This window comes from Dromiciops gliroides, chromosome 6 (assembly GCF_019393635.1).
Source record: "Dromiciops gliroides isolate mDroGli1 chromosome 6, mDroGli1.pri, whole genome shotgun sequence".
NCBI lineage: Eukaryota > Metazoa > Chordata > Mammalia > Microbiotheria > Microbiotheriidae > Dromiciops > Dromiciops gliroides.
In genome coordinates, this window is record NC_057866.1 from 203,973,181 (window position 1) to 203,988,821 (window position 15,641).

At 36.7% G+C, this 15,641-nt stretch overlaps 1 protein-coding gene and 1 long non-coding RNA gene across 2 annotated transcripts in view; one reads left to right on the top strand and one right to left on the bottom strand.

Moving 5' to 3' along the window:
• The window catches only part of LOC122730770, a 698,032-nt gene that overhangs the window by 570,620 nt on the left and 111,771 nt on the right, over nt 1-15,641 (top strand). The gene's annotated exons all lie outside the window — the stretch shown is intronic.
• Nucleotides 5,540-6,049, bottom strand: LOC122730769 (60S ribosomal protein L35a-like). The gene has a single exon (XM_043970123.1). It carries the CDS (start codon nt 5,992-5,994, stop codon nt 5,662-5,664), a length of 333 nt encoding a protein of 110 aa, XP_043826058.1. The 5' UTR covers nt 5,995-6,049; the 3' UTR covers nt 5,540-5,661.

Sequence of the window (15,641 nt, forward strand, 5' to 3'; positions counted from 1 at the left end):
TGTTATTTTGTACCATTTTCTTCTTGTTCTGCTCAATTCACTCGGCATCAGTTCATATAAGTCTTCACAGGTTTTTCTGAAATCCGCCTGCACATCATTTCTTACAATAAGATAGTATTCCATTACATTCATATACACAACTTGTTCAGTCATTCCCCAATTGATAGGCATCCACTCAATTTCCAATTCTTTGCTACAACAAAAAGAGCTGCTATCAAAATTTTTCACATTTGGGTCCTTTTCCCTTTTTTATGTTATTTTTGTTGGGGGGTTGATATAGACCTAGTAATAGTATTGTTGGGACAAAGGGTATGTACAGTTTTATAGCCTTTTGGGTATAATTCAAAATCACTCCCCAGAATGGTTGGGTAATTTTACAACCCCTCCAACAATGTATTAGTGTTCCAATTTTCACATGTTCTGCAATGTTTATCACTTTCCTTTTCTGTCATGTTAGCCACTCTAATACGTGTGAAGTGATACCTCAGAGCTGTTTTGATTTTCGTTTCTTTAATAGTGATTAAGAGCATTCTTTCATGTGACAATGGATAGCTTAATTTTCAGGGAATGACTTGTATTCTTATAAATTTGAATCTATTTTCTATGTATCTGAGAAATTATGCCTTTATCAGAAATACTGGCTGTAAAATTGTTTCCCAGCATTCTGCTTTCCTTTCTTTTCTTTCTTTTCCTTTTCTTTCTTTCTTTCTTTCTTTCTTTCTTTCTTTCTTTCTTTCTTTCTTTCTTTCTTTCTTTTTCTTTTTTTTTTGAGGCAATTGGGGTTAAAGTGACTTGCCCAGGTCATACAGCTAATAAGTGTCAAGTGTCTGAGGCTGGATTTGAACTCAGGTACTCCTGATTTAAGGGCTGGTGCTTGATCCACTGCACCACCTAGCTGCCCCTCTGATTTCCTTTCTAATCTTGGTTGCATAGGTTTTGGCTGTGCAAAAAATTTCTTAATTTAATATAATCAAAATTATCCATTTCTCATTTCATAATGTTCTCTATCTCTTCTTTGGTCAGAAAATCTTCCTTCTCTATAGGTCTGATTGGTAAACTATTCCATGCTCTCCTAATTTGATTATGGTTTTACCCTTTATGTCTAAATCATGTACCCATTTTGACCTTATCTTTGTACACTGTGTGAAATATTGGTCTATGCCTAGTTTCTGCCATACTATTTTCCAGTTTCTCCAGCAGTTTTTGTCAGTGAGTGAGTTCTTATTCCAGAAAGTGGAGTCTTTTGGTTTATCAAAAGTAGATTGCTATAGTCATTTACTACTATCTTCTGTACCTAACCTATTCCACTGATCTACCTCTCTTTCTTAGCCAGTACCAAATATTTTTGATGATTGCTGTTTTATAATAGAGTGTCAGATCTGTTATGGCTAGGCCACCTTCCTGTGCATTTTTTTCATTAATTCCCTTGATATTCTTGAACTTTTGCTCTTCCAGATGAATTGTGTTATATTTTTTTTATATCTCTATAAAATAACTTTTTGCTAGTGTGCTATGGCACTGAATAAGTAAATTTATTTAGGTAGAATTATAATTTTTATTATATTAGCTTGGGCTACCTATGAGCAATTGAAATTTTACCATTTGTTTAGATCTGATATTATTTGTGTGATTTTTTGTAATTGTATTCATATAATTCCTGGGTTTGTCTTGGCAGGTAGACGCCCCAATATTTTATATGGTTTACATTTATTTTAAATGGAATTTCTTTTTTTCTATTTTTTGCTGCTGGGCTTTGTTGGAAATATACAATAATGCTGATGATTTATGTGGTTTTATATCCTGTAACTTTGCTAAAGTAGTGAAAACAAGTAGTTTTTAGTGTATTCTCCTAGGGTTGTCTAAGTATACCATCATAACTCAGCAGAGAGTGATAGTTTTGTTTCTTCATTGCCTATCTAATTACTTAAATTTATTTTTTCTTATTGCTAAAGGTAACATTTTTAGTCCACTATTGAATAATAGTAGTGATAATATACATCCCTGTTTCACCCCTGATGTCATTAGGAAAGCTTCCAGCTTATCCCCATTGCATATAATACTAGCTGATAGTCTTTTGATAAAACTACTTATCATTTTAAGAAAAATTCCATTTATTCTTATATTCTCTAGTGTTTTTAATAGGAATGGGTGCTTAATTTTGTCAAAATATTCCTCTGCATCTATTGAGATAATCATATGAATTCTGTTAGTTTTGTTGTTCATGTGGTAAATTATTAGGAATATTATTATTTTTTAAATTAAAAAAAAATTTTTGCAGGTCAATGAGAGTTAAGTGACTTGCCCAGGGTCACACAGCTAGTAAGCATCAAGTGTCTAAGGCTGGATTTGAACTCAGGTCCTCCTGAATCCAGGGCTGGTACTTTATCCACTATTAGGAATATTATTAGCATATTGAACCAGCCCTGCATTCCTAGTATAAATCTCAACTGGTCATAGTATATTATCATGGTGACAAATCACTGTAATCTCTTTGCTAATATTTTCTTTAAATTTTTTTGCATAAATATTCATTAATGAAATTGGTCTGTAATGATCTTTATCTTTTTTAGCTCTGCCTGGTTTAGGTATCAGCACCATATTTGTCTCATAAAAGGAATTTGGGGGCAGCTAGGTGGCTCAGTTCATAGAGCACTAGCCCTGGAGTCAGGAGCATCTGAGTTCAAATCTGACCTCAAACACTTAACACTTACTAGCTGTGTGACCCTGGGCTAGTCACTTAACCCCAACTGCCTCACTTTAAAAAAAAAAAGGAATTTGGTAGGATTAATTCAACTTTTTTCCTAAATATATAGTATTGGAACTAATTGTTCTTTAAATGTTTGGTAGAATTCACTTTTAAATTCATCTGGCCCTGGAGATTTTTTCGTAGGCAGTTCATTAATAATTTTTTCAATATAGATTTTTAAATGGGATTATTTGAGTATATATTTTTCCTCTTCTCTTAATCTGGGCAGTTTACATTTTTATAAATATTCATTTCATTTAGATTATCAAATTTATTGGCAAACAGTAGGGCAAAATAGCTCCTGATTATAACTTTAATTTCCTCTTCATTGGTGGTGAATTTTTGATACTGGTAATTGTGTTTTGTTATTTCTTTTTTGAAATCAAATTAAACAAAAGTTTATCTATTTTATTGTGTTTTTTTCATAAAATCAGCTCTTAGTTTTATTTATTATTTGAATAGTTTTCTTATTTTCATTTTTATTAATCTCTCCTTTGCTTTTCATATTTTTCTGATCTGTTTTTAATTGGGAATTTTTAACTTGTTCTTTTCTAACTTTTTAAAATTACATGTCCGATTCATTGATCTGTTCTTTCTTTATTTTATTTATATAAGCACTTAGAGATATGAAATTTCCACTAAGTACTGCTTTGGCTGCATCCTATATATTTTGGTATGTTGTGTCATCATTGTCATCCTCTTTGATGAAATAACTTATTTTTTCCATGATTTATTGTTTGACCTACTCATTCTTGAGAATTAGATTATTTAATTTTAATTAACTTTAACTTATCTTTCCATGGCCCATGTAGTTTTTTATTGTATCATGATCTGAAAAGGACATATTTACTATTTTTGCCTTTCTGCTTTTGACTGTGGGTATTTTGTGCCCTAATATATGGTCAATTTTTGTGTAGGTGCCACGTGCCACTGAGCAAAAGGTATATTCCTTTCTATTCCCATTCAGGTTTCCCCCCCCCGGGGTATATCATACTTAATTTTTCTAAAATTCCATTCACCTCCTTAAATCTTTCCTATTTATTTATTTATTTATTTGTTTGTTTATTTATTTATTTTTCGTGAGGTAATTGGGGTTAAGTGACTTGTCCAGGGTCACACAGCTAGTAATTGTTAAATGTCTGAGGCCAGATTTGAACTCGGGTACTCCTGACTCCAGGGCCGGTGCTCTATCCACTGCGCCACCTAGCTGCCCCCCTATTTATTTTTATAAATATTTTATATTTATCTGGTTCTGAAAGGGGAATGTTGTGGTCCCTCAGTAGTATAATTTTTTGGTGGTTTTTGTTTGTTTTTACTTTATTTATTTTTTTGGTGGTACAATGAGGGTTAAATGAATCACTCGGGATCACACAGCTAGTAAGTTTCTAGTGTCTGAACTCAGTTTCTCCTAAATCCAGGGCTGATTTTTTTATTCACTGCACCACCAACTGTTCTTCCTGTATCTCACTTAATTTCTTCTTTAAAATTTTGGATGCTATACCAGCCTGGTTCCTGGGCTGGCAATTTGCCTTCTCTGCTGTGGCTGGAGGACTTCCACCTGGCTTGCTGTGCCACTATCCTGATGAGGCAGGGCAAAGCAGTCTCAGTTGTTCATCTGCATTGTGGCTAAGTGCCCTGGATAAGTTAGGCCATGTACTCCTTATGCTGGGCTGTGTTCCCCTTCCTCACAAGTGAGACAGACCTTTCTTGAAGTTCCTCCAGAGTTATTGTGACCTGGAAAATTGTTTCACACCACCTTTTTGTGGGTTCTGTTACACTAGAATCCATTTAGAGTCTTGATTTAATGTTGTTTTTAATGGATCCTAGAGAGAGCTCAGGCAATTTCCTGGTCACTCTCTTCCATCTTGTCTCCACCTCAAACCCAAACAAAACATTATGTATTTGATCCTGTATATAATAGGGGGCCCCTTGAGTTTATCAAGTAGGGAGATGACATGATCAGAACTGTGTTCCAGGGATATCACTATGGTGGCCAAATGGAGGATGGATTGGAGTAAGGAGAGAGTTGAGGCAGACAGATCCACTAATAATCAAGGTGTGAGATGATGAGGGTCTACACTAGAGTGGTGGCAATGCTGCAGGAGAGGAGATAGAAAATCAAGATATGTTGCAAAGGTGAAATTTACAGATGTTGCCAACAGATTGGATATGGGTGATGAGAGATAGTAACCAGCTGAGATAGTAACAAGCCTAAGGGATTGAGAGGGTGAGGTTGCCCTCTATAGCAATAGGGAAGGTGGGAGAAATGAGTTCTGTTTTGGACATGTTGAGTTGAAAATATATACTGAACATCCATTTTGAGTTATCTGAAAGGCAGGTAGAGATCCACAATTGGAGTTCAGCAGACAGTTTGTAACAAGATGGGGAGATTTGAGAAGTATCAGCACAGATATGGTCATTAAATCCATCTGAATTCATAAAGTCATCAAGTGAAGTAGTGTGAAGGGAGACAATAAGGGGACTAAACCTCAGGAACAGCTTTAGTGTGATTTGGAAGGAGATCCAGCAAAGGAAACAGAGGAGTTGCCAGATGGGTAGGAGATGGGGGGGTTGGGATTTGAGAAAAGTGTATTAAGAAAGAATGATGATCAATGTCAAAGGCTGCAGATGGGTCAAGGAGAATGAAGATTGAGAAAAAGCCATTGGATTTTGTGACTAAGATCATTAACAGCTTTGGAGAGAGCAGTTTTTGTGGAATAATAAGGACAAAATCTGGATTTTTAAGAGAGTAAGGATATATATATATATATTTTTTTTTGGGGGGGGGGGAAGCAAGAGAGAAGTAAAATTTATTTTAAAAAACCACCAACAAATAGATCTTGAATAGGGAAAAGGCATTCAAAACATATACATTTGCAAAAAATGTGTAATTTTATTCAATCAGTTTTCATATTCTATATCCTTGAGGGATACAGCATCACTCGGATCCTGTGTCCAATGGCCTTGGCAGGAAGATTGCTTCTGAACTTGGCCCGAACCATTCCACTATTACCATGAGCCCGAGTAACTTTCCCCCAGATCACTCTTGTTCTGTTGGGTTTCCCACCAGGAGTCACTGTGTTATTTTTTGCCTTGTATACATAAGCGCATCTCTTGCCCAAATAGAATTCAGTTTCATCCCAAGCATAGACTCCTTCAATTTTCAAAAGAGCTGTATGTTCCCTCTGGTTGCGCAGGCCTCGCTTGTAGCCAGCAAAAATGGCCTTGGACCACAGTCTTCCAGACATTTTGCTGTTCTAGAAGTCCTGTTTCCAGGAGGCCTCCGACGCTCCAAGATGGAGGAAAAAGAGGATATATATATTTAAACAAAGATAATCAGAGGAGAAAAAGTGGAAGTACCTAGTATAAGTTGCCTTTTAGGAATTTACCTACAAAGGAAACAGGAGATATAAAATGAAATGAAGATATTTTCAGAATGGGAAAGATATACGTATGTTTGTAGGCAGTAGGGGATGAACCAGAAGAGAAAGAATGGGGATAACAGAGGGAGTAATCTGAAGGAGGAGGCAAGTTGGAATGGAATCAATTGAACAAATAGAGTGGTCATAGTTTTTGTAAGGAGTAAGGCTACTCCATTCTGTGATATGAGAGAGAGGAAGAGATGAGTGGTAGAAAGCATCTGAGTGGTAGGAAATGAAGAAGACAGAAGAAAGGGCAGTCACAGTGAGTAGTCTCAATTTTTTTTTTTTTGCCCTGTAAAATATAAGGCAGGGTTCTTATCTAAGAGAGTTACAGGATAGGGTGCCGTGAACAGATAGAGAAGGGATGAAAAAGCTTTGGAAAGTGGAATAATGAGTTAAGGGAGCTCTTAGTAGGATTTCCTAGCAGTGTTGAGGACAGTGTTGAGGTTGTGTAACGTAAATTTATAGTGCATTCACTCAGAACCATTGCAAGATTTCTTTCATCTTTGTTCAGCATCACATGTATAGGAGCAAAGGTGGCAAATGGTGGGAGTGATCCAAGGCTGAGGTTTGGCTGTGCATAATTGTCAATATAATAGGGCTTGGGTTTCAAGAGAGGACACCATAGAGTTGAATCAATTCACTATAGGGACAAGATAGGGAAAAGAAGGGAGATTGGCTAGAATGGAGAAGCTGGCTTGGGGAAAAATTGAGGAGTCAAGGGTTTGGAGATCATGTTGTGGAGAAAGAATGGGGTCTTATGAAAGAAGACAGGGAGAGATGAAAAATCAATGGAACATGGTCAGAAAGGGGATGCTGAAATTCTTGAAAAGTTAGTACATTTGAGGTGACAACATATTGAGTTCCATTTAAATCATTTCAACAAACATTTGCGTCTTCTGTACAAGACACTGTGCTAGCCAGGAGGGACACAAAGAGAGAAGTGAAAAACATTCTTCTGGATGTTACCAGCAAATAAACAAATAAGTAAGTGGAGTTACTTTGAGGAGGAAGAAAGATCACTAAACCAGAGCAAATCAGGAATTCTTATATTAGGTGGCACATAGGCTGATTCTGAAAAGAAGCTAGGGATTCTGAATGTTGGAGAGGAGTAGGAAGTTGATTCTAGCTAGGGATGGAGGAAAATTTGTGCAAAGTCATGGTGGGGGGAGATGGAATATTGAATTAGGGAAGAAGGCTTTCGTGGTATCAGCAACATTCAAGGTGCAGGGAAGAAACAAGGACTGTCTAAAAGAACTGGGAGGATTGAAGCATGTGAGGCAAGGGAAAGCAGGCCAAAAGGCCAATTACACAAGGAAGGAGGCAGAAATCACAAGCATGAAAAAGGGTGAAAGGGGGAAGCCAACTTCATTGCCAGAGAACAGTGCTTTCCTGGATAGGTGGTAGAAAGAAGCTTTGAGTTCCAGTGCTTACTTCTGACTTACCAGCTACATGAACATAAGCAAATCACTCAACCTATCTGGGTCTCACTTTTCTCATCTGTAAAATAGAGAAATCCAATAAGAACATCTCTTAAATTCTAGCATTTTTAAAAACCTTGAACCAGGTTGGAGAAATAAACATTAAAAAAATCAAGTTTTTCAGACCTGGATTCAACTGTGTGGGTCTCTGCCATTGAGTGTCAACTTAAGTCTTGCATTTTCAGGATCAAAGTGATTTCCATTCTAGCAGGTAGCCCCTACTTGGGTTCTTTATTTTCCCCTCATAAGACTTATAAAGTGGGTAATTATTTACACATATTTTATAAGTCTTCAAAGCAGGGATCTTGCCTATATATATAGTCCTGCTCCTTCCCTAAACCAGCAAGCATGGGCATAATTTTCTAGCAACCCTACTGATCCAGCCTGTTTTACACTGGTTGCATTCTGCATGGATGCTTGTTAAGAGATTGAGGATCTGTACTCAGAGATATGAGAAATGTCAGGTTTTTACAGCATTATGATTTGATGAAGTTTCAAATAATGCCCCAAATATTAATCTATTCCCTGCTTCTATTTGAGTTTATATTATGACAGTTTCTTAATGTGAACACAGCCCATATTTTAAGTTTTCTACTGTAAACAAAAAAGAATGATATCAGTACATAAAAAAATCAGTAGGAAATCCTTGCTTCACTCCTAGCAGTATTATTTGGATATTCAATTTTATTATTCTCGTGTTAGCAGACAGAAATGAACCAAGCATTTTTTAACAGCTGGAACAGATGCCGGGTTCATAAAGTGATACAATGCAGCTGAAACTAAACTAAGCCAAATTTATTCACATGCTTACTATAGTGAGTGCCTTAAGTCAACCGTCTCAGGGCAGGAAAATGAAAATTGAGTGTGACAAATCACACTCAATACAGAAATTCTACATTTATTGAGAGCCTAGTAAGTGGAAGCCATTGTGATTGGTACTGAAGATGGAAAGACAAAAGAGAAAGGGGAAATAGTACATGATTTCCTTCATGGTTCTCATATTTTCCTGGGTGGCAGGGAAGATAAAGATAGGTACATAACTAAGTAATTACCAAATCTATGCAGTTATAAAATAAATTTGAGACAAGAGATGGTTATCAGGAGGGTACTGAGGATCTGGAGAGATCCTTATAGAAGGCTATCCCTAAGCTGTCCTTGGAAGGATATTACAGATTCTAAGAGGTAGAGGTGAGGATGGAAATCATTTCAAAATTTTGTGCTGGTCACATTGAATTGAGATGCTGGTGGGACATCCATCAGTTGGTTGAAAAGTATTTTAGTTCCTACTATGTGCCAGGCACTGTGCAAAATACTAAATATTCCTTTTGAGATGTTAAAATACTATTGGTGATGCAGAATTATAGTTCATTATAGAGACAAGAGATAGATTTACAGACCACGGAATCATTGCAATAATGATACAAATTGAAACCAAGTAGGATCAAAGAAGAAAAAAAGGAGAGAGCCCAGGACAGAGCCTTGGGAGTCATCCAAGTTTAATACTATTAACAATGGGATACAAAGGCAAAAGTGAAAATTAATCTCTGCCTCAAGGAGCTCACATTCTAATGGATGAGGCAATATGTGCCTATGCAGCTATGTACAGACAATTGAAATAAATACAAGGCAATTTGGGGAGAAAAGCAATAGTAGCTGTCAAGGATCAAAAATGATTGTTGAGGGGGCAGCTAGATGGCGCAGTGAATAGACCACTGGCCCTGGAGTCAGGAGTACCTGAGTTCAAATCCGGCCTCAGACACTTAACACTTACTAGCTGTGTGACCCTGCGCAAGTCACTTAACCCCAATTACCTCACTAAAAAAAAAGAAAGAAAAAAAATGACTGTTGAAAGTTGTATTTAGGGGGGCAGCTAGGTGGCGCAGTGGATAAAGCACCGGCCCTGGATTCAGGAGTACCTGAGTTCAAATCCGGCCTCAGACACTTGACACTTACTAGCTGTGTGACCTTGGGCAAGTCACTTAACCCCCATTGCCCCATAAAAAAAAAAAAGAAAAAGAAAAAGAAAAAAAAGAAAAAAAAAAAGAAAGTTGTATTTAAATCAAGTATTAAGAGAAGCCTGGGATACCAAGAGGTGGAGAGAAGGAATCAGTGGATTCTAGGCCAGGGATGGGGATGAAGCTGGGGTGGCGGGGGGGGGGGGGGGGGCGGGAAGACAGTCAATACAAAGAAAAACAAGGTGCAGCAATATCTATGAGCAAGGCCAGTTTGGTTGCACTACAGCATGGGTGAAATGTTTAAGAGACCTAGAAAGGGAGGTTATGACCAGGTGAAGGCCTTTCATTGTCAAATAGAGAAGTTTAGATTTTGATCTGAAAGGTAATAGAGTGCCCTGGAGTTTGAGTAGGAACAAATTGTGATTATTCAATCCTCTTCCCCACCTTTTCAGCCTCATTATTTGTTACTCCCCTTCACATACACTGTGACCTGTCCATATTAGTCTTGTTGCTGTTCATACACAGGGCCTATCTTTATATCTTTGTGTAGTCTATTTTTATGTCTGGAATGTATTCCCTCTTTAGGACTGTGTCTTAGAACCTCTGTTGTCCTTCAAAGCTCAGTTGACATATTGCCTCCTATGTTTTTGGCGTTCCTCCCCTGTCCCAAAATTACCTTGTATTTATTTTGTATATACTTATGTGTACATGTCATCTACTTTGGTAAGTTCCTTGAGATAAGGGACTATTACATTATTGACCTTTTATTTTCATTGTCTGACACATAGAGTCTTGATAAATGTTTGTGGAGTGAATCAGGCATGACTTTAGAGGAAACCACATTGCTTTAATATACCCCAATATTTTTTTTGTTTAAGCATTCAGTGATTATACCCTTTATAAAAAACTCCATTAGTTTCCCTAGTACAAACGTGGGACTCATCAGTTTACATTTACAGTGCTCTCCTCTGGACCCCTTCCTATGTTTAGGAGTCACATTTGTAATCTGCCAGTCCTTGTCATGGTAGCCAGCTTTAACATTAGGTTACATATTTTAGCAAACACTTTTCCAATTTCATCCCTGAGTGCCTTCTAAATTATCAGGCGGATGACATGTGGTTTTCATCAGTTCACTTTAGTGTGTATGGAGTCTTGGCTAGTATTTGATCTATTACTTCTAATTCATTCATGTCAGGAGATGGTTTGAAAGTTGGGATGTCCATCATAGCTTTCTCAGTAAAACTTAAGGCAAAGAATTCAGTGAGTTAGCAAATTCAGGAAATAGTTTGGCTGGAACATAGAATGCTTAAAATAGAGTAATACAGAATAATGATAAATCTTGGATCGCTTTGAATGTGAGGTGCTTCATTTGATAGACAATAGGAAACCATTTATGGTTTTTGACCAGGGAAGGGATAAAATCAGACCTGTACATTAAGGTAATCTTTCCAGGTATATGGGGGACTGATTAAAGATAGGAAAGACTACATACAAGAAGAAGAATTTCATGGTGGGGTACCAAAATTAGGTTTTAACCTACATTTTATACCATATATCACAATAAATCCAAAATGGATGTTATTTATATATTAAAGATCATATAAAACTAGAAGACAAATAAAACTTGATTTGTTATAGCATTGGTGAATTCTTAAACAATGGTAGTTAATTAGAGATAAATATAATTTAAATTTATATAATATTTAAAAGTTGCATTTAAGTGATCAAAAGTAATCTAATTGAGATAAGGAGAGTGGCCAACTGTAAAAATATTTATGTCTACTGTCTCTGATAAGGTTCTGATATCCAAGATATATAGAAAACTATGAGAAATATATGACACCAAATGCCATTCTCCAAATAGATAAGAGATCACGACCAATGAATAAACATTTCTCAAAATTATTAGACTACTAACAACCATATAAAAAATATTCCAACTCTCTAATACTAAAAGTGAGGCAAACCAAAACAACTCTGAGCTGTAATCTTATATCCAGCAAATGAAGATTATATGAACTAATTCTGAGGCTAGAAATGGGAGTCATATTTGTAACAAATACAGTGTCAACATTTTTCAACATGTTGGTTAGTGTGTCTGGCTTTCTCCCCTTTTTATTAAAATAGGGGGTTCTGGGAGAAGAAGAAGGATATATTAGGAAACAAAATTGATGGGAAAAGAAAAGTCATTAACATTTAATTCTAAAAACACAGAAATATTGAGGATCTAAACTAAGAGAGTAACTTTACGAGTTGAGGGAAGAACTTAGCAAGTCATGGTGAAAGTTGAGTAAAAAAATGGCAGTGTAGACATATGATTGGAGAAAATAAAAGGGATTGTGGTCTTTGGTGCCTGAGAGAATGAGGCTATCCACAGCAGAAATTTTAAAAAGAAAAATTTGGAGAAGAGGTAGATTTCGCTGGAGTGGGGTGGAGTTAATGAGCTACATTTCTGGGGGGATATTTTGAATTTGACATTGTTATGACACATGGGTAGAGGATTCCAGTGTACAGGTACAGCTGTAAGAGTGAATATATAGATTTTTGAGTCATCTGCTTGGGATGATAATTGAACTCATGACTGTTGCAGAGACTATCAAAGGATATAGTGTAAAGAAAAGAAAGGGGCTCAAGACAGAATCATAAGGGATAATTTAGGTGATAGTAAATTGATCATAATCCAGCAAAGGAATCAGAGAAGGAAAAGATATACAGCTGGAAGGAGTAGTAGTGAATGGGTATTGATGCCAAAGGTTGCAGAGAGAATCCAAGGATGGGGACTGGAAAAAAGATCATTAAATTTGACAGTTGAAATTCAGAAAGAAGTTTGAAGGAGTCAGAAGGGATATTATAATGGTTGGCAAAGCAAGAGGGTGGTGAGGAAGAAAAGCAAAGTATATATGTCTCTAGATAGTTGGCAGTGGAGGGCAGGAGAGATAAAGAATGATAGCTTAAGAAAGATGAGGTGAAGGACTTTTTTTCCCCCATAAGGAGGAAAACTGGAAAACTTTATAGGAAGAACAGATGATATGATTAGAGAGAGAGGACTAGAATCATTTAGTTGGAGACCAATAGTTCAACCTCCCTATTTAACAGAAGAGGCCACTTACACTAGGGGAGGTTAAATGACTTTCTTAAGATGACACTGGTATTGAATATTAGAGCTGGAACCCAGGTCTTTATACTCCAGAGTCATTTTTTTTTTCCTTCCATTGAACCATGAAAGTAGACATTGAGGACATGATGGGTGAGTGAAGGAAGGATAATCAGTGTGGCAAGCTTCCCAATAAGACAGGAGATGGAATGGAGCCTAGCTTCTTAAACTGTGGGTCATGAACCCATATGGGGACATGTAACTGAATTGGGGGTTGCCAAAATTTTGACAACAGTAAAAGATTATGTATACCTACTTTAGATACCTATATACTCATGGTTGCATAAACATTTCTTGGGTGAAAAGGAGTTACAAGTGGAAAACGTTTAAGAACCCCTGGGATAGAGCATAATTATGAGGCTGAGCCTTGTTTCTTTTAGGATGGAGCAAAACAAGAAAGGACAAGTTAATCTTGAGGAATTTTGACATAGAGAATAGGGGCAATGAAGAAATTTGTGATAAATATCCTCAATTTAGTAAGTAACATAGACAGGTTCATCCCATATGCTGAGAGAGAGGAGGTTGGTATTACACTGGAGTCTTGAATAAGAGAGAGAAAACATTTGAAACAGCAGCTGCTGCCAAGATGATGATCAAAAAGGGAGGAATAAAAGTACTGCAGTGAGAGCCCAGTAGAGAATAGAAATTTGTAGGAGACTCAGTTGGTAAGGTAACACAACTTCCTCCAGCAACATTTTATAGCATAGGTGTAAAGAAGTCACAGTGAGGATGACTTAGGGTTACAAATTTGTGGGACATGAATGGCCATATGACAATAAGACAAAGAATTCAAGGGCAAATAAAAGTGTATAGTTGAGCTGGTTAAATTTGGGCATGATCTGAGTTCTGAGTACCCTATCAACTTTAAAATCCTATGATCTTTGGGGAAAAAAAGACATTTCCTCCATTTCCTAAAACTTATTAACTCTTTTAGTTCTTTAAGCATTCGTGAATGCTTTACTAAAATTTTGATTAAAGAGAATCATTGTCCTTTTCTCACTCTTTATCCTCCTTGAATCTACTGAAAAAAAAAAAAGATTGCCCTTACAACTGATAGTTACATAATTCTATGCCATTTTTGAGCACTGGTCCGTGGCTCTACTTTTCCTTGATTCTCTACTTACTCGGCCACTTTTTATCAACTCTTAAGAATGGAAAGGGAGATAACAAATTTTGTTATCTACAAAAACTCTGTATTCCTTCTTTTCTGGTATACATGGTTTAAGTGCAATGTTATATTTCCACTACCCTACTGATGGACCAGTAATCTGTGAGAGTTTACCATGGATTCTTCCATTGAGGAATTGTTCTAAAAATAGCAATCCTTTCAAATGGTTGAAATATCTCACTAGCTACCTCCTCTTAGGATATATGTCCTTCAGAGACTTGCATATTTCTCCTGGATAGCATCAGGTTTATTTCTGATCAAGATACCAAGCCCCCAGGGCTATTTTTATCCTAATCCTATCTTGGATAGGTCTCAATACCCCTTGGATTTGCATTGATATTGTTTCAATTATTTTGGTAATATCTCATGGGCATGCACTAATTTGATAGAGTTAATTTAACATTTGCCCTCATTGCAAATACTGTTTCTGGTGGCATAAAATTATTTCACCTAAAAATTGCTTTTACATGTTAACTTTGTTGGTGGAATCACTTAGAGAAGAGTCAATGTCACTGAATCCCTTTTTAAACACTTCTTTGAGGTCATTACTTTGTTTATACATTTAGAGCAAGAACCCTCATGCAAAATTCATCTGTGAACAATAGCAAAGCTGAAAACTGAGCAAAAGAATATTTACCCTCATATTTAGATTAGCTTCTTTGCTTTCACCATGCAAGCTTTTGAAACTTCTTCTCCAGGTATTAAGAAAATACTGCCTAGAAAATATCATGAAAACAGGCAAATAACAAGGTGTGAGGAATCCTGAACTTTTTGGACCCAGTAGGAGCCTTCAGACTTCTGCAGGTTGAGAGATATAGTGTGTATGAGTCTACACAATTTAAGCCCCTCTTTTTAGGAAATAACAGAAATTAGTTTCTACTTAAAACTGAATGAAGACCATTAAAAGATAAGTTAATATTCTCAGCTTTCCCCCCTTAAAAAAATAGCAAATGTTGATAACATTTGGAACCGCATCTGTCTTGCCTGTACATTAAATATACTTGTAGTTTATTCCTCTTTTAGTGGCACATTTTGACAGCTTGAAAATGGTTACCAATTGCAAGTAGTTTCATTAGGAAGTGCCTGGAGGCCACAGACTGATAGTCATAAATAAGAGAAGCTATGTAATTCTGACCTTATCAGTCTACTGTGGACAAATACATTTCCAGTCTGAGTACTTGATTCTTTTAATCTGATGCTGTTCTTCTCTGCATTCATATTTAGGAAGTCCATTGGGAAGAGGGGGGGGAAACTAAAACTGCCTTTCAAATAGCTCACGTCAGACCACATCCAAAGTTGGTTTGTTTGTGCTAGATAACCTATAACTACTTTGGAAGATTAGACAAATATCATGCTGTGGGATAGCGCCTCAGAATTGGTTCTCTATCTAAACTTCCTATGTGTGGACAAAGTGACAGGAAACTTCTACAATCTGCTTTGGAAACAGTGACATGAACAGTGACATTGATAATAACCCATCAAAATGAGAGGAGAAAAACTCAGAAGAAATAAAACTTTACATCTAGTGCTGGGTCTCTCTTCCCTAGCTTGTGTCAAGGCAGACCTTTGACTGGGGGGGGCTTGAATTTTTAAAGAAGAAAGGGCAGGGGGCAGCAATGAACTTGAAGCCTTCTTCCTTTCCTATGTCATGGAAATAGGGGTATTTGGTTTTGAGAAAGTTGAGCAAGGCTGAGTAGTAGATAGGACTCTGGTCA

Excerpts from the sequence above, each read along its gene's own strand:
- LOC122730769 (XM_043970123.1), bottom strand. The coding sequence starts at position 5,994 with ATGTCTGGAAGACTGTGGTCCAAGGCCATTTTTGCTGGCTACAAGCGA.